The sequence below is a fragment of the Trichosporon asahii genome, assembly GCF_000293215.1.
Source record: "Trichosporon asahii var. asahii CBS 2479 unplaced genomic scaffold scaffold00035, whole genome shotgun sequence".
In the NCBI taxonomy this organism is placed as follows: Eukaryota; Fungi; Basidiomycota; class Tremellomycetes; order Trichosporonales; family Trichosporonaceae; genus Trichosporon; species Trichosporon asahii.
In genome coordinates this window covers 343-21338 of record NW_014040889.1, presented here as the reverse complement: position 1 = coordinate 21338, position 20996 = coordinate 343, and the positions used below count along the sequence as shown (strand labels likewise).

At 58.8% G+C, this 20996-nt stretch overlaps 8 protein-coding genes across 8 annotated transcripts; 3 read left to right on the top strand and 5 right to left on the bottom strand.

The window, feature by feature from the left end:
- Positions 1–536: 536 nt before the first annotated feature.
- On the bottom strand, positions 537–4240 carry A1Q1_00716 (phosphatidylserine decarboxylase; the record flags this gene model as incomplete). The annotated part of the gene is made up of 4 exons (XM_014325677.1): positions 537–3368; positions 3411–3506; positions 3547–3715; positions 3762–4240. The coding sequence occupies 4 exons, from the start codon at positions 4238–4240 to the stop codon at positions 537–539; spliced, it is 3576 nt and encodes a 1191-aa protein (XP_014181152.1).
- Positions 4241–9147: 4907 nt separating this feature from the next.
- Positions 9148–10457, top strand: A1Q1_00715 (uncharacterized protein; the record flags this gene model as incomplete). Its single annotated transcript, XM_014325676.1, has 3 exons — positions 9148–9562; positions 9603–9704; positions 9748–10457. 3 exons carry the CDS (start codon positions 9148–9150, stop codon positions 10455–10457), a joined length of 1227 nt encoding a protein of 408 aa, XP_014181151.1.
- Positions 10458–11699: 1242 nt separating this feature from the next.
- A1Q1_00714 (uncharacterized protein) lies at positions 11700–12989 on the bottom strand (the record flags this gene model as incomplete). The annotated part of the gene is made up of 3 exons (XM_014325675.1): positions 11700–11959; positions 12034–12344; positions 12394–12989. The coding sequence occupies 3 exons, from the start codon at positions 12987–12989 to the stop codon at positions 11700–11702; spliced, it is 1167 nt and encodes a 388-aa protein (XP_014181150.1).
- A 1568-nt stretch (positions 12990–14557) lies between these two features.
- On the bottom strand, positions 14558–15045 carry A1Q1_00713 (glycine rich protein; the record flags this gene model as incomplete). The annotated part of the gene is made up of 3 exons (XM_014325674.1): positions 14558–14596; positions 14653–14802; positions 15043–15045. The coding sequence occupies 3 exons, from the start codon at positions 15043–15045 to the stop codon at positions 14558–14560; spliced, it is 192 nt and encodes a 63-aa protein (XP_014181149.1).
- A 285-nt stretch (positions 15046–15330) lies between these two features.
- On the top strand, positions 15331–16131 carry A1Q1_00712 (uncharacterized protein; the record flags this gene model as incomplete). Its single annotated transcript, XM_014325673.1, has 4 exons — positions 15331–15455; positions 15521–15572; positions 15637–15915; positions 15985–16131. 4 exons carry the CDS (start codon positions 15331–15333, stop codon positions 16129–16131), a joined length of 603 nt encoding a protein of 200 aa, XP_014181148.1.
- A 60-nt stretch (positions 16132–16191) lies between these two features.
- On the bottom strand, positions 16192–16932 carry A1Q1_00711 (uncharacterized protein; the record flags this gene model as incomplete). Its single annotated transcript, XM_014325672.1, has 6 exons — positions 16192–16263; positions 16353–16475; positions 16513–16557; positions 16598–16675; positions 16721–16862; positions 16916–16932. 6 exons carry the CDS (start codon positions 16930–16932, stop codon positions 16192–16194), a joined length of 477 nt encoding a protein of 158 aa, XP_014181147.1.
- Positions 16933–17426: 494 nt separating this feature from the next.
- On the top strand, positions 17427–18206 carry A1Q1_00710 (uncharacterized protein; the record flags this gene model as incomplete). The annotated part of the gene is made up of 3 exons (XM_014325671.1): positions 17427–17521; positions 17804–17933; positions 18069–18206. The coding sequence occupies 3 exons, from the start codon at positions 17427–17429 to the stop codon at positions 18204–18206; spliced, it is 363 nt and encodes a 120-aa protein (XP_014181146.1).
- Positions 18207–18928: 722 nt separating this feature from the next.
- Positions 18929–20698, bottom strand: A1Q1_00709 (polyprotein; the record flags this gene model as incomplete). The annotated part of the gene is made up of 1 exon (XM_014325670.1): positions 18929–20698. The coding sequence occupies one exon, from the start codon at positions 20696–20698 to the stop codon at positions 18929–18931; it is 1770 nt and encodes a 589-aa protein (XP_014181145.1).
- Positions 20699–20996: the final 298 nt, after the last annotated feature.

Below are 20996 nucleotides of genomic sequence, written 5' to 3'. Positions count from 1 at the left end.
CGTCGAGCTCGAATGGCCTCGCGGTGTCGTCGGCGGTGTCGGAAGCGTTGTCGGTCGTCGTGACTGTCGTGCTGTCGCTCACCTTTTTTACACGCGTTGAGGGTTGGGAGAAAGAGTGAGATGCTCTATGACTAACGACCTTGGGTGCAGCCCCCCGTCCCGCCGCTGCAGCGAATTGCTCCCGCCTTGGTGCTTGGTCAGAAGTTTGATGCGAGGGTCTGTTGCGGTGAATTCGGCGTTATTGCCAGTGGCGCATTACCAATATCGGATCCGAGTGGCAAACCCAAAAACGTGGATAACGGTTACGTAAATTATCGTCGGACATGGCCGTGAGGATGATGATCCAGGATTATCTGTAACCAGACAATCGACAGTGGACAGCTGCTGCAGCGTGGGTACGTCTATATGTATTCATTTCACATGTGCAGGAGGGATGGGTCTGCCTACATTTTAGTATTACACAGGTCGAATGATGATTGGGGTTCTACTTGTTTCTTGATTGAGCTATGCGATGAGCGACATGAATGCTGGGCTCGCTACGCCCTGGCCATCTCCGGGGTGCGGCCGATGCCCATGCCGACGCGGACGAGTGTCTCGAGCGCGGCGGCAGCGTTGTCCTGAAGATCCTGGTCCCAGACTACTCGTCCCGGCTCGAAGACGCAGACGATGGTGCTTCCACCAAACTTGAAGTAACCGAGCTCATCGCCGCGCTTGACCTCCTGGCCCTCCACGACCGAGTCGACGATGGAGCCGACCATCATGGCGCCGACCCAGACCGTCATCACCGTGCCGAACTGCGGGCTCTCGATGGGAACAATCTGACGGACGTTGTCACCGTAGACGTCGAGCTGCGTAAGAATGGCCTGCGGGTTCACGGTGTAGTACTCTCCCTCGATCTTCGTGATCTTGCCAATCTTGCCATCAACGGGCGAGTGGAAGCGGTGGTAGTCCTGCGGAGCAAGGCGGAAGATGCAGAGCGAGCCGCCGACGTAGTTCTGCCACTGCTCATGGTAGGCAGACCCAAGCATCTTGGCAATGGTAAAGTCACGGCCCTTGATCCAGATCTGCTGAGCCTCGGAAACAGTGTTGAAAGCCATCATGCGGCAGTCAGCCATGGAGACGAGGCGGTCCGGGTTGCCCGGGTCCTCGACCGGTCGCGCGTCCTCCTTCAGCTTGCGGTAGAAGAACTCATTGAACGTTTTGAACGAGTCCAGCGGGTCGCGGATCTCGTCCGTGTTCAGCCGGTGGAAGGCGATGAAGCCCGGAATGTCGGCAGCCGACTGGGGTGAGTCGTACCTGATGCCTTGCTTGATCGACAACGACTTGAGCATCCTGCGGGCGCGAGCTCCGGCAATACCAGTGCGCGGTCCCTTGTACAGGACACGGATACCGGTTCGGACGTAGACTGCCATCTTCTCCTCCTGCAGTTGACCAGTCATGCGATCCTGGACGAGGATGTTCGCCGAGTTGGCTCCGAGAGAGTACGAGCCAGCAGTGACCTTGTTCAGAAGCTTGGTCAGCTTCTTGCGCTGCGCCTGCGACGAAGTGACATAAGTCGAGGTCATGATGCGGTCGATGCGGGACCAGTCGCTCGATGCACACACAGCTAAGTGGGTGATCATGTCCTGCTCGCTACGCTTGCTGAGACGGGGGCGGTGGCAGAGCGGGCACTCCTTGATGTTGATGATGCGCTCGACGTAGTCGTTGGCGGGGTCCGAGTTTTCGTCGGCGTCAGACGCCATGGGGGAGCCCGCCTCCGTCGTGCCCTGGGGACTGGAGCTGTCATCGGTGTTCTCGACATTAAGATAGGGGATATTCGTGTTGGAAGCAGTGGAAATGTGTCGGCTGTGGGAGTTGTAGGTGGAGGGAGGTGCGGTGCCCTGAGAGTGGTGAACGGACGGAGTAGCACTGCCGGGAGTGCTTTGAGGCATCGATTTCAGTCTAGCGTCGAGGTCATGGGCGTCGACCTCGACGGATGCATTCGGCTTGCCGATGGTACGCTTCGCCGAGCTCGACTTGGTGACCTCGTCCTCCAGGCTCTGCACGACCTCATCGAAAGTGAGCTCGTCCTTCTCCGGCGACTTGCCGAAGCGGGTGAAGTAGCTCTCCAGCGTCTGGGGAGTGAGGGTGGAACCGAGCGAGTCGAGCATGGAAGTCATCTCGACCCAAGACATGCTGCCCGTGTCGTCCGCGTCGTACTGCATAGCGTACTGGCGCCAGAAGCGCTGGCGCAGAGCACCGTACGGTTCGTACTTCGCGCGAACAGTCAAGGCGGGCTTGTGCTTGAGCTCCCATGCCACCGATTTGTTAGTCACGATGGGCAGAGTGAACTCTCGGGATTCGTGCTTGCCATCGACACCTTCCCCATACAGTCCAGTAACCGGGTCCGGGCTCGGGGCGTCGGCAATGAGCTCAGCGAGCGGCAGCGTCGCTGATCCGATGTGGTCGTTCCCGGAAATCTTGTCCCAGTCCAGTAGGGTCATCTGGATGGTGAAGTTCTCCTCGTGCTCGTGGACGTGGAACAGCAGCTTCTCGTCCCAGTTAGGATTGAGGGAGTGCCGGATGACACGGGTTCGGAAGACCTTCTTGCCGAAAGAGATTACCACGAAGGGATCCATGTCCCATCCGACGCGGAGGGCATTTTTCAGACGAGGGAGGTCAGAAGCACTCTGGACCTCCATGACGACGATGCCAAGAATGTTGTGGTCGTGGCCGAAGTTGTAGTCCTTTGATTTGCCCTTCTTGCGTCCGAGGCGCGACCGGCGGAAGATCTTGCGCGATTTGCCGCTTGGCGGGGCTGCCTCGGCAACAGACTGTAACGAAGCTGCGCTCGATCGGCGGCTGCCAAGGTCATCGACCCCAGGCATGATGGGCGGAAGGGATAGGGGCTCACTCTGCGGGACACCGTCCGCTTCAGGTGAGTCAGTTGGAAGTCCGTCGCGCAGCCACCCGTCATCGTCGCCCTCAAGGGCATCCTCCATGTCGCCGTCTTCGTCAGAGCTGGAGAGGCCGTCGTCCGGAAGGTCGTAGCTGTACTGGCGGGAGTACGATTGCTGAGCACCCACGCTAGGGGCCATCACGGCAGTAGTAATGACGCTCATGCCGGTGGAGGTGTCCAGGAAGTCATCCCCGTCCGTCTGGGAGCGAGTGAGCTGGACGGTGCCGATGCCCTCGTGCGCAGGCACACCAAGAACACCGAACTGGCCGCCGACGAGCGTTCGCGCAAGGATGGTCTCGTAAACGCCCTGGACCTTGCGCAGCGCATCCTGCGTGTCCTCTGCCGGACCGGGGAGGAAGCCGATCTGGAGCTGCACATTGCCGGAAACCCTGTGCTTGCGACGCGATGAGAAGAGCTCAAAGGACTGGACCTGCAAAATGTCAGCGGCTACGCCAGAGTTAACCGAACTCACGGGCAGCTGCTCGTGCCAAAGACGGGGCTGTGCTGAAGGGAACCAGTGATCGACGGGCACGCACAGCTCGCCCATGTACTCCTTTCGCACCAAATCCTATGCAAGTCAGCAAGCTTCTGTGACCGGCGCGACGCACCTTGTCCCAGACAACGCCCTCGAGGCCACGCCCCCCGATGACTGCGGCGAGCGACAGGTAGATGGGGAAGTCGAAGGTGCTCTGCGCTGCCGGGAACACAGGGTCGAGGGAACGCTTCACGACTGGCGTCGTGTGGCGCGAGCCCGGAGGAACGAGGAGGGTGACGAAGCTGCGGTGTGTCAGATCGATCATAGATTGCGGCGGTATGCACTCACGGATCGCTCAGGCCGTTGCGATCCTTGGCCACGAGGCCGTCGGCACTGACTACGCGGACACGGAGCCAGGCAGCCGGCTCTTCCCCGTCGAGAGGCTTGCGAGGGCCCTTCGCGGCTTGCGCGATCATGACAGGGTCCACAAGCATATTGTCCTTCTTCCGGCCGCGCCAGTTCTTGTCGTTGATGGAGATCTGAGGGTCGAGACCCCCAGTACCGTTGCTAGAGGCTGAGGTTGAGGTGACACTGCGGTTCACCTTGGTACTGCCGTCGCTGACGTTCAAACCTGCCAGCTCGTCCTCGAGGCCGACGGCCGACTGCCCACTGTTCGGGGTGGCCAAGCCTGATCGCACCGAGTGATATGCACTGGCGGCAAGCTTGAGCGGCTTGAGCGGCTTCTTTGCAAGCTTTCGTAGCCGGGGGTTTGACTTCTGGCCATACGGCGTGGCCTCGAGGGGAGCAGTGGAGGGCGGTTGAGCCATGGTGGAGTCCACGGCAGGGAGGGGGAGGGAGGAAGGCGGTGTTGATGTTTATGGGATGTGTTGATATCGTATGCGTGTATAGTCGATGAATGTGCAGAGAGTGATGGGGGGGAGGGGAATGAGAGACGATGCGAAGATGTATGATGCGAGGTGTTGAGGTGACGGTTAGAACAATCAACGTCAGGTCGAGTGTAGCCGACCGGCGGTGCTGCAGCGGTGAGTGAGGGCCAGCCTCGACGAGCTGCGTCACGGGTAGCCAGGACAGGAGCGAGCCCGTGATGCACGCGCAGGCTCATGCAGGCTCATGCAGGCTCCTCCCAAGTGTCCAGGTACGGTGTGTGCTCAGGGTGCCAGGTATGGCCAGGGACGCCGCCTGGTGCTGCCAGGCTATAATTATAGTCGGCTCCGAGTGCGCTGGCTCGTTTGCCTGGGTAGCCGGTCTCGCCGGACCGGGGGCCGGCCGCGCCGCCCCGCCCCTGATGATTCAGAACACCTAGCGCGCGCCGTGGAAGCAGTGTTTAGCGCTTCATGCATGCCTTTGCCCGTTCCAGACTTGCGGTCAGAGATCTGCATCTCTCCACGACGCGTAAGGGCGTAGCACCGCCGCTCCGCTCCGCACAGCCCATCGCATGATCGCATCCTGGCGCCGCTGTCCAGTGATCCCATGCCCGCCGTCCGCAGCATAGCAGGAGTGGCAGGTCACAGGACGCAAGGCACACGTGGTGGAACGTAAGGAAGCCTAATCGCCCCCGTTCGGCTCAGCTCACTCCTGCTTCACTCCTCGTCATCGCCGCCCGGACTTGCCCCATCAGTCATGCATGGCGGCCTGGTCCCTCGGCTGCGGACCTGCGGGCCTGCGCGTCTGCGGGCTTGTCAGACCCTGCCCGTCCCATCATTGTTCCTTCTGTGCGAGCTCTGCACAGGGTGGCGGCCGTGGCGGTACGTGATCATCCTCGGAAACTCTAATCCCTCTTATCGGGACCGCCGTCCGTTCCTGTCTTCACCTTCAGAGATCACAGACCGAGCAAGGTCACACGCGTGGCACTAATCGTAACGCGGCAACGGCAAAAGTCAGGCGCCATGACAAGATTCGAACAGCCGAGGAAAGCGCTCCCATATCAAAGACCGGCGGCTGACGCCCTGACACCTTCCTTCCCTCGCTTGATGAGCTGCCGCCTCGATCGTGACGGAATGCGGCACCGTCCTCGGCCTCCGGGGAGGCCGTGTCCACCGTGGCTACACAATAGCATCACTTCTCGTTCTACACAAAGGATAGCTGAGACAGGGACAGGCAGGCTGAAAGATTCGTTGTGTGTTTGCGTTTTGCGTTACGGGCGTTTCGAACACAGCGAGCAGAGAGCAGTGATAGAGGTGATAGTACAGGTTTATAGATGGCAACAGAGTGCGTCGTGGGGACGCAACCTTCGTGTACGAGATACTGGGCTTGGTCGGACTAGTTGACCAGCTGGTCGGCGCCGGGAACGAGCACGACCATGTCGACAGTGACCATGTTGAGGTCGTCTATGGTCAGCTCCAAAGAGGCGGAAGAACTCACAGGCGACGTAGTCTTGAAGCCATTCCTTGTCAGGGTCGTCGTTGCCGACGTACCGCCTGTAATTAGTGATGCATATTCGTCTGAGCGCATTACCAGGCCACTGCAGTGTCAGCTAGTTGTCAAGCAATGCAGCTCACTCTGTTCAATCATGGTGCCATTGGGCTGAAGATCAGCTCGCCACCCGAAAGTTACACCTCACCAAATGGAAGTCATAGAACTTTGCAAGTCAGTACTTGCTCGATGGATGAGGTGCCCTTACCCTAAAATCACTGTTTGTCAGTTCAGCCCTGCGGAGTGACTCACTCGATGGGTCCATAGCGAGACGGGGTAAACATATGGAGCGTATCGGCGCGGCGGCCGGGTTCGGGGAAGTACCACACTGTGCGATGAGTTCATCTGCACCACCGCGCCACACTCACTGCCTTCCAGCCAGATACACTCGGAGTGCATGCAGGAGTGGAGGAGGTATTGCCTGCTCGTGTCAGTCTGTCAACACGGAACGCCACCGGCCGGTCATTGATCCAGTGGCGCAAGGCTGCCGTTGCGGCGCCGCCAGGTCCGCAAGCCGCTCTCCGGTCGCTCGAGGCACACTCGCAGTCGGCTCGCACGTCCATACGGCCTGGAGGTGTACACCAAATGACCATTCCTTGACCGTAGACCGTCGCAGCCTCCAGATCAACACACCACACTCTTGCCCACTCACTGGTAGTAGAGGTCCCAGCGCTCGGGGAAGCGGCCAATTTCGGACATGTCTTGCGCCCGAGAAATACGAGGAATAGAGGAAGGTTCACTTCAACAGTAAGCGCGAGAGGAAACTTTACAGGAGAGTGAGAGAAACTGGGTGTGCAAACTGTGTCGTTGCTGGGGACGTCGTGTGTGATGCAGGCGTGCGAACGCTTCCAGCGATGCTGTCGAGGGAGCTTCGAGGGGCTGTCGAAGGGCGGGGCGAAGTCGAAGCGCCCGTTATATCGCGCCCGTTATATCAAACCTCGTCTGCCAGTCGACGTCACTGTGCACCACCGTGGGCGTTCGGAGTTGTCGCTCTGGTACGATAACATGGGCAGGAGAGACGGTGACAGCGGCGACGTCGTGATTGATGGCTAAAGGCGCAGTGTAGGGCGTGGGCGTTGACTGCCATCAAGGCGGATTCACGGAAGTCAACGCGCGAAGTTCGAGCAGCGCAGCGAGGTGGGCAGGCGCAAGGCGTACTGGAGCGATAGCGATAGAGATCGAAGACAGTCACAGGAGCAAGAATTTGGTGTTAGAGCACAGATTCTTATCCCGGGTACATAAGGTGTTGCGTCTGTCCAGTTGGGACATGATGGCCGCCTTGATGGTGGGCAGACGACACGCATTGATTGTGTGCGTCATACATCGCTCGCACCCCATACACACACCACGCAACACCTCTGTCTCGCCTTGCTCGTGACGGAGGGTTGCTTGGCCGAAAGACATAAAAGCGTACCGGGTGCCGTGTGGGATGCCGTAGAGATAGACACCGTAGGTTTCGGATGGGATAGAAACTTACCGAGGGGATCCGTAGGACCCCATCATGTCAATGAGCTCCATGGCGTCGGTCGGCGCGGCGAGCTGCGCGCCGAGGCGCCACCAGGAAGGAACTGGGCTGCTACCTCCGTTCATCACTGCGGGTCCTCCCTTCCCGAAACGCTTAGGCCGGCGGTGGGAAAACAGCAGCCTTTGACCTCGCCAGTCCGACCGCGGCGGTGCGCGAGCGCGAGCTTCGGGTTGTGTGGAGCACTGATGGGGCCGGCTTCCTCACAGACGAGTGCAACGACGTGTAAGGGTGTGGCTCGGGGTGGCTGGGGCCAGGGTGCGAGTCGCAAGCCTGGACTGTCAGTCTGCGCTGGGGTGTTGGTGTACGAGGGCGGTCGTGATGTGCCGTCGGGAGGGCGAGGGCGCGCTGGACGAGGGCGACACTGGTGGCGAAAGGAAGGGCATGAGCGAGGCGTCATCACCATCGACCGACAAAGATATGGCGTTGCTGTTTTGACGTCGAGACACAGAAAATGGTGTCTAGAGTCACTGAGAGGAGAGAGAACGTAGACCAACGGATGCGTCCCCACTTTGCAAGCTCACACGCCGTCAGCACCACGCAGCACACAGTGCGGTACTAGGGGGGCCAGCTGCGGGGGCACGCGGTCCAGCGGAAAGGAGGAGCAATCATTTGGACCCAGACCCGCAAGGAATGCGGAAACTGCGTTGCGGGTCGCCGCCCCGCACTCAGGCGCAGGGCGCGAGTCGGGCGCAAGAAGATACACCAACTTCGACGGATCACACATCACACAAGGGGGCCAGAATGTTGAGGCCTTAATAAAGCTCAGCCGCAGCTTGCGCAAGCGTTGCAAGCGTTGCAAGCGTTGCTGTCAGCCTGCCAGCAGTCACCAGTCGGGGCCTGTATTGTGATCTGTGAGTGGAGGAGGATGTGGCCTTGAGCCTACTTGAGTCCTGACTTTGAAATTGGTCGGGCAGCGAGCTTGCAGTGATAGCCGACGGGGCGATCAAGGCGGAACACAGCACGATGCCCATGGTCCGATAGCTGATAGCCCATAGCCCACCTCGTGATTCCAGATCTCACGCAGCGAGCAAGGGGTTTGCCTTCAAAGGACGACAGATCATCGTGTTCCATCAGTGATCGGTGAGCATCATTTCCACATGCGCGTGCAGGGCTCAGGACTCTTCGGGCCCTCGCTAGGGGCTGTCAGACACAGAAACAGCTGAGTCATGACTCATTAACGCCATGCGATCTTATACGACCTGCAAGTGGGCGGAGGCGATCATGCACCGCGTGCGCAGTGTTGCGACAGCTTGTCACAGGTGGGCACTACCAGTCACCTGGTACAGCTTATCTCGGACTTCGTCGACGGTAGAAGCTGCCACTCACACACCACGGCATTGCTTTCGGATGTCTTTGATGTATGCAGCTCCCTAGTTCTCAGGTTTCGATACCGGCCTCGTGGGTAACTTGATGGCAGGGTTCGGTATTCAGGAATGATGCTGTTGTCAGGACGATCTGCAGAAGATTGTCGACGGCCTGGACGGTCAAGTGGTCACTCCGAGGTTAGTCGATAACAGGGGTGGGCGCGACGGGATAGCTCATTGTCTTGGAGTGAGGGGCCTGTGAGACTGTGCGTTTCGTATGGATGACTGTGAAGTGTGAAGTCAACAGAGTTCCGCACCCTGGCTGAGTTGTTGCTGGATTGGTCGCGAGGGCAGGCTGGGAATGACGTACATGGCTGGGCGAACCTCCGCTGGATGTTGTAAGCCGAGAGCCTTCCCTCCGATCACTTCCCACTGTCCTTTCCTCTGCCTTCCTTCAACACTCACAGCTACCATGTCTATTCGCATCAAAACGCCTTCCAACATCAAGGTTACCTCGGCTGCGGTCGAGGAGGAGATGGTCTCGCCCGGCGGCACCAACAACAATGTCACCACCTACGACCTGTCCGCCCTCGGTCCTCGCGGCGGTGACCCTCAGCTCACCGTCAAGTACGAGGCGAACGGCCAGTCTGGCGTCGTCAACGTTCCGCTTGCCCCCATGCCTGGAGACCGAAACCGCGGCTGGCAGCAGCTCCCGGGTATCACGGGCGTCCTTATCTACCAAATCTGCACCAACGATGAGAACTCGAACACCCTTGTCTTCCTCAACGAGGCTAGCCCGACCGACTACATGAAGGACCTCGACGACAACCTCGGTCTCAACGAGATTGCTCTTGCTGGAACCCACGAGAGCTGTGCTCTTCACGGAAGTGAGTTTCACAAAACTGCTCGCGCGAAACTGACAGTCAGTGTGGATGTCCCAGTGCCAGACGTGCGGACCGCAGGAGCAGCTCAAGGCTGGTGTGCGCTGGTTCGACCTCAGGCTGAAGCACCGGGACGGCGAGCTCCAGAGTACGTGTTAAGCTTATCGGGAGGCAGTCACCTAACGTTCCAGCGTACCACGGCATGCGCCCCGAGTACGGCACGCTGAAGGAGTGGACCGACGCTTTCTACGCCTTCCTCAAGGACCACCCGACGGAGACCCTGGTTTTCTCATTGAAGCAGGAGCAGGAGAACGACCCCGAGTTTGCGAACGCGATCTACAACTGCCTGATGCAGTACGACAACGGAGAGCGCTGGTGCTGGTCCGAGGGTGTGCCCCGCCTCGGCGATGTGCGCGGCAAGGGCGTCCTTTTCACCCGTTACGGCTCGCAGTACCCGAAGGGCCAGGGTATCCACCCGACGAGCTGGCCGAACGACAACCCGGACGGCTTCACGGCTGACCTCCTCAACGGCGCGGGCAAGATCAAGATCCACGATTGGTACGGGCTCGACTCGCCGTCGCAGATTGGCGAGAAGGCGAACAAGATCTTCACCCTCCTCGACACCACGACCGGCGCCGTGCCCAAGGACGAGCTCACCCTCGTCTACACCAATGGCTCCAAGTTCCCTGGCGCGCCGCCCCAGTGGATCGCCAAGGGTGTCGGAGCCCCGACCTTTGGCCTTGGTATCGGCGGCATGAACCCCAGGCTCGCCAACTACATCCTGAACAAGATCAAGGACGGCCAGAGGGTCAAGGCCGGCATCATGGTCGACTACTACCAGTATACTGGTTCTGGTGAGAACGGCCTCCCCGCTCTCATCAACGCCTCCAACTTTGCGTAAAAAGACAGCTGTGAGATATAGCACGAGCACACGATCTGTAGCAGTTTTCAGCATGAATTCTAAATGCCAATGTCGTTGCGACCCGTTTGGTACTGCCTTGGTCTACTTTTGCATCATCTATCTAGAACCGATGTTGCACTTAGTGGTGCTGGGCCTTGACGATGCCAGCGGCGTAGGGGTTGCGGGGGTCCTTGAGGGCCTCGGGGGCTGTCATGTTAGTTGAGTCCGGGTTGGTTCAGTCGCAGGTGGGAGTGTAGCAAAGGTCATCGGAGGACTTTCCGCCCGGTCCGGTAACCGGGCCAGAACGCTCGCACGTCTGCGTCACACTACCACACTCCTGATCCACTCACAAGAGACACCCATGTCCTGCATCTTGGCGACACCCCAGACGGTGACGACCGAGGCGAAGAAGAAGGGAGCGAGGGGCTTGGCGAACTGGAGAGGGCGACCGATCGTCCAACAAACATCCGAGCGCGTTCAGACCCGACACAAGATCACAGGTGTCGATAGTGATAACGGCGGTAATCCGGCATTCAGAGCATCACAGTTCGTGTGGGTGTGTCGGCGAGCCGAGCGAGAGAGCAAGAGAGTGTGCGGAGGAAAGTCGTGTCACAGTTCCGATCGATCCGTCGATTCGTCATAATCCCAGTTCCAACCAACACAAACATCAACCATTCGAGCGTCGCCAATCGTTCCAGATCCAGCCCAGATCACAAGTGCATTGTTCCGAGCCCGCCGAGAGTCGTTTGCATCAAGAATGTCGCACGGAATGACATAGCCGAGGTGGTCACAGGTTCGCGTTCGTCAAGTTCGAGATTCGCACGAAGTCGTCGTTCAGAAGCAGTTCGGGCCGTAGAGTTTCGCAAGAAGAGAGCCTCAGTCAGCATTTCCGTCGCGCGGCGCTCGGCGGCAGACGTACGGGAGTGGGCCACTTGCGGAGACCGAACATTTTAGCAGAGTTGGGGGTGGTGGAGAGCGATGCTGGCGCTGTTGCTCGCTTCGATGCCAGCACCAGGCTGCAGACGCACGTACGGATCGGAGCGGACCCTTCCTGGGCCTAAAACTCCGGTGGGGCGAGTGTGGCACTCGCCATCACGCGATAACCACGTGTCCCTTAGTGGTACGGTGAGGAACCGGCATTGCCTACGCTCTCTCCGCATGCATAGAAGAAACAGGTAATCTTGCATATTCATAAGGTAGTGGTACAGAAAGGAGCAACAGATGGGTAATGAGGAAAACAGTCTAATGTTGGGAACGAGAGTGCGACAGGCCGACACCCATCGACTGCCGCGCCTGGTCGCTGATCGGCTCGATCTTGGGGAACGGCATGCTCGGCGTGGAGGTGTCCAGGCGATAGACAGTGAGCGGCATGCCGGGCTCGTCACGATCAGTCATATTGATCGCGCCGACATACTTGTAGTTCGAGTGGTACGTCACAAGCTTCATGATGGTAACCTGGATACACCGCGCCGAGATCAGTGCCGAGGCGTTATGCGCCGTCCCTGCGATACGTCAGCAGAGAGCCCCAAACGGAATGGAAGAGCCCGGCCAGCGGCTGAGACATGCGGGTACTTACATGGGTTGTTCCTCAGCCGCAGTTCTCGGCAGTGCCTCTCGCGGACACGGGCGTCACGCACGCCGTCCACCCACGTCGCCTTGATGCCGTCCTCGAGCGCCTGACCCACGTCCGCCTCGGCGTCAATGATCCAGATGCGATCTGATCCGTAGAACGCGACGCCCATGAAGACTGGGTCGGGATCGGGCGTGCAGGTGTTGAACATGAGAGTGTCCTTGCCCGTGTCCTTGATGGTCGCTGTAAACGAGGAAGCCAGCTCATACCCGCACTTCGCGAACGCAGTCATCAGATACAGGATGATGCGTTTCGATCTGTTCGTCAGCTTCCAAGGCCTGCGGGCAGCTTGCAGACAACACGTACGCAACCTTGTCTTCGCTCTTCGGCATCCAGCAGTTGTCCTTCATAGTGACCTCCCACACTCCGCCATCGCAGCCCTTCTTCTTGTGCCACTGCATCAGCTCCGGAGCGTACTCCACGCTGTTTGTCGATTTGATGCCCCGCTTCCAAGCCCGATTGATCGCGTCCAGGACCAGCGGCCGCATGGTGACTGGCAGAGCGATGAAGCTGAGTGTCGAGGTGGAGGAGAGCGTCATGGAAAAGAACGGAAAGCGGTTCTGCTCCGTGCTCTCTGGTAGCGGACACATGCCTGCGGTCGAAGAGATGGACGTGCCAGGGGTGGAGCTGCGCGTCCGCGGGCTGGGAGGCTCGTCCACCGACCACACAGAGTCCTTGGTGTCGAATCGCTGGAAATCTCGCGACAAAGAGTCAACGGACAAGGCACTAGAGTCGTGACGCAGCGAACGGCGAGTATCCGTGGTCGTCGTCGGGCTCAGGCTGGGGCTCTTGAGGATGGACTGCGGCGGCGTGTCATCGTGGGGAACGACCAGCACTGGCGGTGTCGGAGGCTGGTCGTAGGAGGACTTGACACGTCGATGCCCAAACTTGGGAAGCGGCATGTCGGGCGGCGGTGCGAACGGCGGGCTAAATGCGAGGTCGATTGGGTCGTATGCAGCAACGCGAGCGTTCAATAAGTAGCCGAAGCGGGAGGCAAGTGTCGTAGATTAGAGGTAGATGAAGAGTGAGTGATGAGCAAGTGTTGAAAACGGAGATAAGAGCGGAGAAGGGTGGTTGTTGACAATCCGCGATCCGTTAACCGCGATATGGTGATAGCGAGGAGATCTCTGGCAAAGGGTCATGAGGACAGGCGCGGAGAAAACTATAACCGAGTTTGAATCGATCAAACGGGGAATAACCCCTTGCCCCTTCTTTCACATTGTCACAGATGTGCTCCGCATGGCGTGCACTGCGTATTGCGTGCAGGCATGCATATGCTTGTAACGCAGTCCGAAACGTCCAAAAGCTGCGGGAGTCGTCCGCAGATGTTCCCGCTGAGGATCAGAAGGTCAAGGCGCAGAATGCCAAGAACATCGCTGATCTGAATGCTCCCTGATGGACAACCTCCACCATCCACCAGTTGGTTGTCACCAGTCACAGTGCAAGGTTTCGCAAGACCGTGCATGCCGTTTCAGGTGTCATCAAGCACTTCATGGTGATGTCAACCACGCCGCTAGTCGCGTGAAGCTGTGCTCTCGTGGAGGCGTGCGATGGTTGATTTTGTGCATGGTCATGTGCCATGCAATGTCACGCTGCACGCTGTCAGCAGCGATCCCTCCATTCTCGAGGAACCAGCACCCGCGATCTATCTAAGTGCCAGTGCTCTTCAAGAGACGGCGGATAATACTGGCCATGCCGCTTACTGCAACTGGGCGGTCATCTGGAGCACCTGCGAAGAGTTATTGTGTGGTTGCCAAGGGGGCCACAAGGACTTCTCAAGCCGCGCACTGAGGGGCTAATGTTGCTGAACTTGCTTCGCGCTACGCATGCCCGCAGCTGAAGAAGCAGCTGCTGATCTCGCTGCGCCGTGGCAATGGTTATGACGTTTGCCCCGTGCCGTCTAGTCGTCGCCGAAGTACCGAAACCTGGGACATCTGCGGTTAGGACGCAGCAGGCCCCACTTGTGTGTTCTGAGTCGGCTTCGCAGGCATTTCTCAGCAGCTCGCTTCACCTGAGCGCTTCTCAATCCTCCTCTCCCAAGCGCCCAAGCTTCGCACACTTCCCCTTGCGCGATGTCAGTGAGATCAGTTTGAGCCCGTAGGTCCCCTCCAAGACGTCCTCTCTCCGCCGATTTACTATGTTTATGCATACACTAAGCCGCGGGCGCTCTCGGTCCGTGCTGCTGGTGTCCACCTCGTCCACGTCCTCCCGGTCCACCACGACCACGAGGGGGTCCTCCTCGGGGCGGTCCTCCACGACCTCCTGCACATTAGCTTGGCGTGGTGGGTGAACTTACCTCGGGCGCCCATGTTTCCTCCGCGTCCACCTGCATGTCAGCTGCTGTTGGAAAGAAACCCGCGAAAGCATACCCCTGTTTCCCTGGCGCTGGCGCTGCATCTGCAGTTGCTTCTGCTCCTCGGCAGCCTGGTCGAGTACTGAGTCGGCAATGCGGAAGTACTTGATCTGGAGGTCAGCTAGTCCTTAGACGTAGACCAGCTTGAAGGTAGGACTGATGTAGACGCGGCCAGACCAGCCCCCCTATCAATGCGGACACCCTCTACTCACGACATTGCCCTTGATGAACATCTCCTTCATCTTCCAGAACTTCTCTCCATCGGCACTCGTCTGGTACACTTCGCGCAGCGTGACGTTCATGAAGTGGTCGCAGTCGACCAGGTGGCCGTTGAAGGTAACGCCATTCTTGAGCTCGACAAGCTGTAGACACGAATTGAGTGAAGAGGTACAGAATCCAGTAGGTATGCGATAGTATCGAAGGGCATAGAGTCAAGAGTGTCGTGTTTATGAAGCACGGTCATGTCAGATGCGGAAAGTGATGTCAGTCTCGAACGCGTCGTCCAAGGCGGCTGCGAACGTACCATCGGCTTGCCTTGAGCGGCGGAAAGAAGGGCGAGAGGCAACTAGCCTGTCAGTTCGACTACTAGCAGTGGAACTTACCATGATGTTATCCTCCGATGTCTAGTAGCAGGATGCGGTACAACAGCTCTCTCAGTTTGTTGTCGTGACGATTGTGTAGGACCTGGTCATGATCGAGGTCGAGGACGCAATTGGTCCCGTGACTTTTCACGTGGCACCGCCGGCTATCGAGAGCTTCGTCATTGCCACCCCGCAGGCCACAGACCATCTTTGGCTCGATAATTAGCGACAACATTCCGTTTCGTGTCGTCGTTGACGTTTTACATGATAACTAGAGCATACAGATAAATTTACTAGAAACTAGAAGCCATGAGCTGCGCAGACGACCTTACAGTCGACGACCTGAACGCCAACGTTACCTCCGAGGTCCTCGAGCGCGTCTCGGCAGGCGAAGGCAGCAACTCGAACCTTTGGGGCTCGATTGACCGTGACAAGTGAGTTGTACGATAAGTGCTGTAACTGACTGCCAGCGTGAATGGCGTCAATCTTGTGGACCCAGAGTCCGCCCCGAAAGTGATAAAGACGTGGGACGACCGCTTGGACGAGGAGCAGTACATCGAGTCTGGCGTAGATGATGAGGTGAGTCGAGTCTGACGCGTATAGCTGACGTCGCAGCTCATTCTGCACATTCCGTTCATCACGAGTGTCCGACTCCGAACACTTCTACTTCACCTGCCATCCCCCGGCCACCCTCACCGACCACACCGTCTGCGTATCTTCTGCAACCTCCCGAACGCGCCGGACTTTAACGATGTCGAGTCGATGAACCCGATCATGGACCTGGACGTGTCGGATTCGCCGATCCGGAGAGACTCAGCGGGACGAAGAGAGGTGGACGAGTGGGCCCTGAAGGTGCAGAAGATGGCGAACGTCTTCAGCGTCACTCTCCTGTTCGTGAGTGCAGCTGCTGCTCCCTTGCCTAGCTAACAACAGTCGGATGCTGAGACCGGACAACGGTCCAAGGTGTACTACGTCGGTTTCAAGGGCGACGCGAAGCAGCTGAACATGGACATGTCCAAGCTCGGACAGGTACCAGCGTCCAACGCTGCGGAGCACAACGTCGATGCCGTCGCGGAAAAGAAGGGGGCCGGCTACACGACGATCCGGTAGTTGTACTATATTGTATACCGCTAGAGATACGACTTTATGATGTCTATTGATCTACTAGATCTACTCGTTCTTGAGCGCGGCGAGCTTCTTGATACCCTCGATGCCCTCAATGCGCTCCTTGGTCCACTCGTCCTGCGGGATCGAGCCGAGGCGCTTCTCGTAGAAGTCTTTCGAGGGGGTGTTCCACTGATGTTAGTTCTACAGATTAAGAGTCAACTCACGTTAAGGACGCTCCACTCGACACGCTCGCATCCCCGCTCCAGGGCGACCTCGCCGAGGTAGCCAAAGAGACGCTTGCCGAGACCGCTGCCACGGTGCTCAGGCTTGACGTACAGGTCCTCGAGCTGCTCGTTAGTTCTGCGTGGGCTGTCATTAGCTTACGTAGATACCGGGAACACCGAGCCAAGTCGAGTAGCTGAAGAAGTACTGGGTATGGTTAGCTGGCGGCTGTGGTGATATCACCCACCAGGCAGAGTCCGACGGCCTCGCCATCATGAGTGCGGGCAACGAACGCCTTGGCGTACTCGTTCTTGAACATGGCGTCCTTCATCTGGAACAGTCAGTCGATCACAGCCATGCAATAACGAACCATCTCCGGGGTAGCCTTGACCGCGTCCGGCTCCTTCTCGTAGACGGCCTTTCGGTTAGCTTGGTTGACCGATCGGGTGGGCGTTAACGTACCAGCTCGTGAATGAGGCCGAGCATGTCGGGCTGCGTGCATTAGCTTGACACTAGACCCAGAAACCTCACGATGTCGGCCTCGACAGCGGGCTTGATGATGTACTTGTCAGCGGCAGACATTTTTGTGGAATGATGGCAGAAACGGAAATCAGTTACACGACCGGTCTGTTGACAGGGACCCGAAGTACTGGGCTGCGATAAACCGGCAGCACGTGGCGGTATACGACGTATTGTAATGGGCCTCCACCGCCGCCCACCTCCGCCCTCCACAGTGCCCCAACATGAGAGTGCAGAGCAGGTGAAACTTGGATGACTGTGCCATCACTTCAGAGATCACGAACGGGAGACAATGTGGAAAGATGTCAAGCTGTTCGTCCTTTACGTACGGGAGACTCCGGGCGGAGCGCTGGGGCCGGAGCGGACTTGTGCGCAGATGATGCGCGCTCGCCCAAATGCGGCAATCAACAGGGGCCCCCGCCACACACCCACGCCTGCCGAAACGCCGTGACCGACTCGTGGTGAGTGTCTCCACCCCGCGATTACGAGCACCGTTATGCGGATCAGCCGGCCTTCATAGCACTCCTCAGCTTCAACATCGACGAGCAGCAACGAAAATGTCGGGCCCAGCAACCGGAGCCGCCGCGTCCCACGCCGCCACCAAGGCCGCCAGCAAGTGGCAGCAGTTCATGAACCACCCCGCCGGTCCCAAGTGAGTCGAAACGGGCAGCAGACAGGGACAGTTCGCACGATCCGACTTGCGAGCTCCGCACGCGAATATGGAGCCTCCGCGAGTCTTGAAGCAAGATGGAAGAGCGCATCAGGAGGGACTTGATCAAGGTCTACGCGACTGTGCTTGTGCTGAACGATGGTGTACGTGAACGTTGTGCTGACGCCGAACCTCGCATTCCCCGACCGCAACTCCGATCATCTTCCCCATGTGTCTCACGAACTCCGGTCTCGATTCCGCGCCGTTATGACTTGCCGAACGCAGGACCATCTTCTTCTGGGCCCCCATGGCCAAGTGGGCGCTCGTTATTGCCGGTCTCAAGGACCTGCAGCGCCCCGCTGACAAGCTCTCGCTCAACCAGAACCTGGCTCTCGCCGCCACCGGCTTCATCTGGGTAGGTGTCGAACGCGACTGAGAGAGGATGTGCTGCAGCTGCTGGACTGGAACAGGACTTGCTGTTGTGGACCAGAGCGTCTCCATCTTCCCCCTCGCCAGCTACTATGTCCCGGTATCTAGCTAATCCTTACAGGTCCGCTACTCGCTGATCATCACCCCGGTGAACTACTCGCTCGCGGCCGTCAACTTCTTCGTCGGATCAACCGGTCTCCTCCAGCTCTACCGTATCTGGGACTACAGGAAGAACCACCCGGAGGCCAAGAAGGCCTAATCGGCGCAACCGGCGCCGACGCAGTCTCAATCCACCGTCCATCGTCACGACACCTAGACCGTGTGTTGCTTTAGTTTTATATGTATTAGGGATGCATAGAGTTGTTCTCGTGTACGAATACGTGTGCATGTCTGTGTGCACAGGCCGCTGCCTCCTATGTCAGAAGGGCTGGGGTTGTCACCGTGTCTCGACATCTGCCCAGAAATCTGGACGCGCCAGGGCGGGTGAACGTGCTCCGCTCGGCGGGTAAACCAAGGGTGGCTGAGGTATCCAGATTGCTGATTGCAACGGCGTGAAACGACTGCAGCAGCCGCGGCCGACAAGCATGCCGACGGAAGACGCAGGTAGTGCCGATTGCATACTTTCACTGTGCTGTCTGCCTAGTATCATGAGCTGTGGAGTGATAACCTGTGGCGGAGGATACGGTCCGATGAGGATTGTGAAACCTGGCTTCGCTCCCCACCACCACGCCGTCCGTGTGCTGATGTTAGCACACATCGTGCTTGTGTACGGGAGGAACGGGAACGAAGCGATGCATAAACATGATCGTGAGCGAACGATCATATGAGGAGCGAAGTGACGGCGCGTCACGTGACGGAGGCCGGGAGCGGAAGCACGTGGTGTGGTTCCGACACCCCCCCGGGCCTGCGGCAAAGACAGCGCGTGGCTAGCTACAGAGGAGAAGGGAGAAGTTATGGTACAGATATTTGTCGATACAATGGTCATGGGGACGAGGCGGAGCTTGGGGATGAGAGCTTCTCGAGCTCATCGATGGGGCCGATGCGAAGGCGCTTGCGATGCATGTCGTGCAGCTGCGGTGAGAGGGGCTTCGTGAAGAGGTCGGCGATCTGGTCCTTGGTGCTGATTTGTTGCACTTTGAGCTTCCCTGATCGCACGAACTGCTTGAGGAAGTGATATGCCACGTCGATGTGGCGGGCAGCACGGCTTATCTTGCCGTTGGTGGCCATGCAGACAGCGGAGTTGTTGTCAATGTAGAGTGTGGAAGGGAGAGAGGTAGGATGAGCGAACGAAATAAGGAGCTGCTGCCAATAGGACACGTCGGCGGCGGTCTCAGATCCTGCGACATACTCGGCCTCTCCTGTAGACTTGGTGACGCAGCGCTGCCGTTTGCTCTTCCAGTCGACGAGGGAGTCGCCGAGCATGATAACGGAGCCTGTGGTGGATTGGCGCGATCCGGACTTGTCGCAGGCATAGGACGAGTCGCTGAACGCCCGGAGGTGAGAGATGGAGCCGGTGCCGCCGAGGAGGTAACCCCAGTTGACCGTGTGGTGGAGGAAGGACAGGCAGTGGAGAGCCAAGGTCATGTGGTGCTCCGTCGGCTTGCTGCCGTAGCGGCCAAGCCAGGCTGCCGTGTAGGCGATGTCCGGTCGGCTAATGACAGCGACCCATTGAAGGCTACCGACGATCGCCTTGTATTCGGTCTGGCGAGTAGGATCGGTGATGACTGCGCTGGGCTTGTGCGGGTCGACCGAGGGCGGCATGGGCGTGTGCTTGCCGACGGTCTTGTCGAAGTGGGGGAAGCGAGCCAACACCTCTTTCACGTATGGTGCCTGTGTGATGAAAAGAGTGCGAGTGAGGCGATTGCGCTGGATAGTCATGCCCAAGAGGTGGTCGACCGGGCCTAGTTTGACAATCGCGAACTTCTCGTTCAGCTTGTCCCAGAATTGGTCGAGCAGGGCATGCGTCTTGCCTGCGCCCAGCATGTCGTCGACGTAAAGGGCGACTCGCAGCTGTGTAGGAGTGCCGACATCACGCTGAAACAGGCAGTCCGACTGGGGAATTGGCGAGAACTGGAGGGAGACGAGCGCCTTGGTGGCCATTTCCTGCCACAAGTTGCCGCTCTGGGGAAGACCGTAGAGACCCTTCACGACCTGGAGGCAGTCGGCGTTGGGGTCAAGGGGCTTGTACCCGGCCGGGAAGCGCATGTATACGGGTTGGTCGAGATCGGGGTTGAGGAAGGCAGCGACGGCGTCGGCATGTTCGAGTTCCATGTCGTGGTGGGCTGCGAATGCCATCATGCCCCGGAGCACTGAGGCGTCACATACGGAGGCGTAGCTGTCCGTGTAGTCGCGGCCCTGTACTTGACGAGATCCCATGGCGCAGATGCGCATCTTGCGCCCGATAACGTTGCCATCCTTGTCCTTCTTTTCCTTGCAGACCGTCACGGAGGGAATGAGGCGTGCTCCTGGCGGGGTGACGCATTCCCTCCAAGTGCCCCTTTCGCGCAGCTGAGAGATCTCCTTGTCGTACGCCTCTTGCCAGAGTGGCGCCTCAGGAGTCCTCATGGCCTGCTTGTAGTTACGGGGAGCACCAGGGGTGGGGAGTTGCGAGGCGATATAGAGCCCGATGGAAGCAAGGGCAAAGTGGTTGTCGGGATTGGTGTCGGAGGGCTTGACCTCTGGCACGAAATCGAGTGGATGGTCGCCGCAGTTGTGGTCGTCGTGGGTGACTGGCCTGGGCTGGAAGTGCATAGCCTGCGCCTGGTCGGGCTTATGGGGAAGACTGACTGGGGCGGCCCCCCCCGGGTGAGTGCGCCATCCAGTGCGATGGGCCCCCCCGGCGTGGTTGACTCGGTCGACCCCCCCGACGCAGTGGAGGTCTGTTGTTGTTGCTCCATGTGCTTGCGCAGCAGAGAAGGTATGATGGGTGCCACAGGTTCCAGCGCAATGGGATCCTCGCCCGGCTTGCGTACCACCGGGGTACCTCGCGGGTGCGTGGACGGCGAAGGGGCCAGAGGGCGCTGTAATAAATCAAGCTCGTCACGCCTAA